The 3270-nt window shown below is 38.1% G+C and overlaps 1 protein-coding gene across 1 annotated transcript; it reads right to left on the bottom strand.

Annotated features, from left to right (window-relative positions):
- Positions 1–295: 295 nt before the first annotated feature.
- Positions 296–1702, bottom strand: LOC141619498 (uncharacterized). Its single transcript, XM_074436513.1, has 2 exons — positions 1038–1702; positions 296–938 (listed from the first exon to the last, which is right to left on the bottom strand). Exons 1-2 carry the CDS (start codon positions 1700–1702, stop codon positions 296–298), a joined length of 1308 nt encoding a protein of 435 aa, XP_074292614.1.
- Between the last annotated feature and the right edge of the window lie 1568 nt (positions 1703–3270).

Genomic DNA, 3270 nt, shown 5'->3' with positions numbered 1-3270 from the left:
TAACCAAGTCAATCAGCTATGCTACATAGCCGCATTTCGGTCACTATATAGCAAATTTGGTGGATTGAGTTAGCGGTGGGTAAACATGAGATTTTTGGTTCTTTTTTTGATTTTTGTTTGTTTTCTTTTTTATATTTTTTTTTTTTGGAGTGTTACATAATTTTTTTGTTTTTAGATATTGTTACTTTTTTTTTTGGTGGAAATGTGAGAAATATATTAAACATAGGAAATAAGGTTCACCAATTACAACCATTTAACACCACAACTTCTACATTCTAATACAAGAAATAAACAACTATACTAGCCGCTTCATTCTACACCAGACTACAAGTTGCTGCTGCATTTGGCCTTCAAAAACCATATTAAGCCTCAATTTCAGGCCCTCTCTAATGCCATCTATCATCTGCTCAGGCCGAGGAATATAGAAATCCAATCTACAGGAATTACAAGCCATCCAGATATGATAGTAAAGTGCCATTACCACAGCACACTTTAGAAGACGAATCAATAAAGGAAGCTTCCTGTTTCTGAGAATGATTTCACCAGTGCCGAGTCCTTGATTATCAATTTCCAACCAGCTTTTGAGAATAGAAAAACACTTCTTTGTATATACACATTCTGAAAAAAGGTGCTGATGGGTCTCAGGGGACACACCACACAGAAAGCAGGCTCCAGCCAAACAGATACCCATTTTTGCCAGTCTGTCAAGTGTTAATAACCTGCCCTTTTGAATCAACCAGGCGATAAACATATGCTTTGGATAATTGTATCTATTCCATACCATTATCCTCCAACTAACTTTCTGCTCATTACTTCTGCAAAGCCATTGATAACCCTTTGCAATTGTATATGCATCATGGGAACTTTGCCATAAACCATCTGCAAGGGCCTCTTTAAAAGAATCCTTCACAGCACACACTTTCCTCCAAGCCCAAGAACTGTTTATAGTAGGAACATAATTCAGCCATGTTTGCCCCTTCAAATAAATACCATCCACCCAACGAATCCAAAGCAAGTCTTTATTCATCTGAATTCACCATACCAATTTCCCTATGGCTGCCAGATTCCATAGTCTACTGTCAACAAGCCCCAAGCCACCATACTCTTTACCTTTACACAAAACGTTCCAGGCAACTAAAGGTGCTTTGGAATAGGAGTCACCCCCTTCCCATGAGAAATTCCTACAAAGTGCTTGTATTCTATCCATAACTCCAGCTGGGAGCACAAACAGTTGGGACCAATAAGTATGTATAGTGGAAAGAACAGCTTTGACTAGGACCAATCTACCAGAATAAGAAATTTTCCTCTTATTCCAACCTCTAATCCTAGCCACCATTTTATCCACCAGGATAGCACAATAAGTCCTAGTAAGTTTTTTATGAGAAATACTAACCCCTAAGTATTTAAAAGGAAGAGTGCCTCTTTTAAAACCTGTCACTCTAAGAATAGAATCAACAACATCACAAGTTATCCCATTCAGATAGATATATGACTTCTCCTCACTAATATGCAATCCAGTAGTAGCTGAGAAAACCTTGAACACCTCCATAAGAATGGTTACAGATTTAATGTCACCCTTGCAAAAGAGCAGGAGGTAATCAGCAAATATTAAATGGGTCATCTTCAACTTTTTACACAAAGGATGATAAGAGAATTCTTTGAGATCAGTTACTTTCTCAAGAAGTCTAGACAAGTACTCCATACAAATAGTAAAAATTAGAGGAGAAATAGGATCCCCTTGTCGAAGACCTCTCTTGCCCTTAAAATACCCATGGGTTTGACCATTCAGTCCAACAGAAAAGGTTGGGGAAGTGATACATTACATAATGAGCTCAATCAACTTTGGAGGGTAATTAAGGCAGCCAAGCATTTGATGAACACTCTTCCATGCTATTGAGTCATAAGCTTTCCTGAGATCTACTTTAATCAAGCATCTAGGAGAGGTGGTCTTCCTATTGTAAAGCCTGACTAAATCTTGTGTGATCAAAATGTTACCAAGGATAGATCTCCCCCTGATGAAAGCACTCTGAGCAGGAGTAATTAGGTCAGTCAAGGAATCAGCCAGTCTTCCACACAGAATCTTTGAAATGAGCTTATACAAAGTATTGCAACAAGAAATTGGACGGAATTCTTTCACATGTTTAGGAACATCTACCTTTGGAATGAGAATGATATTGGTGGAGTTCACCTGCTGAAGCAACTGACCAGTAATGAAAAAATCTTGTACTGCAGCACAAACATCCTTTTTAATGATACTCCAACTGGCTTTGAAAAATTTACTAGTATATCCATCAGGACCTGGGCTTTTATCATCAGGAATAGTAAAGAGTACAGCCCTAATATCCTCTTCATTTGGAATTCTACACATCATATCCCAGCTATCCCTATCCACCTTTTTCCCATTTCCAACAATATGAGTCAACACATCTTCAGTCTCTTCACTACTACCAAGCAAAAACTGATAATACTCCACAAAAGCCTCCAAAATCAACTATGGATCCTTACATTCAAATCCATCCTTATTCTGAATTTGAAGAACTTTATTATGCATTTGTCTCTTCTTCATTGCCTGGTGAAACATGGCAGTATTAAGATCACCCTCTTCAACCCAAGAGCATTTAGCCTTTTGCCTCAGGAACTCCTCTCTAGAAATAGCCAGCAGGTGATAGGAGTCTCTTGTTTGTTTTTCTTAATCCATTAAATGGCAGTTATATGGATCTCGTTGCAGCTTCTTCTGAGCATCAATCATGATTTGATAAGCAATGTCAGTATTCCTTTCTATATCAGAGAATAGTGACCCATTCAGCTTCTTCAAAGCAGGCTTCATCATCTTAAGTTTCTTACAGACCTTAAACATGGTAGTGCCATAGATAGGCCTATCCCAGTTCTCCTGCACTGTTTGATTATACTCAGGTGCCCAACACCACATGTTAAAAAGTTTGAAAGGTCTTTTTTTTCATCTCCTTTTGCACCCCATCAGAAACTAAACATGGACAATGGTCAAACTCCCCTTCAGGATTAAACTGGGCATAATAATCACTCCATTCATTCAGCCAACAATCATTCACCATTACTCTATCAATCCTACTAAATACTCTAGTAGCACTAGGCTGCTTATTATTCCATGTGAAGAAAGCCCCATAGGATTTTAGGTCTTGCAAATCACATTCATAGGCAGTATCTTGAAAAGGAATCACTTCCTGATCTCTAACTACTCCTCCTATTCTTTCATTTGCATGCATGACATTATTGAAATCTCCTAACACAATC

Source organism: Silene latifolia, chromosome X (genome assembly GCF_048544455.1).
Source record: "Silene latifolia isolate original U9 population chromosome X, ASM4854445v1, whole genome shotgun sequence".
Lineage (NCBI taxonomy): Eukaryota > Viridiplantae > Streptophyta > Magnoliopsida > Caryophyllales > Caryophyllaceae > Silene > Silene latifolia.
This window is presented reverse-complemented; position numbering and strand designations above follow the sequence as displayed.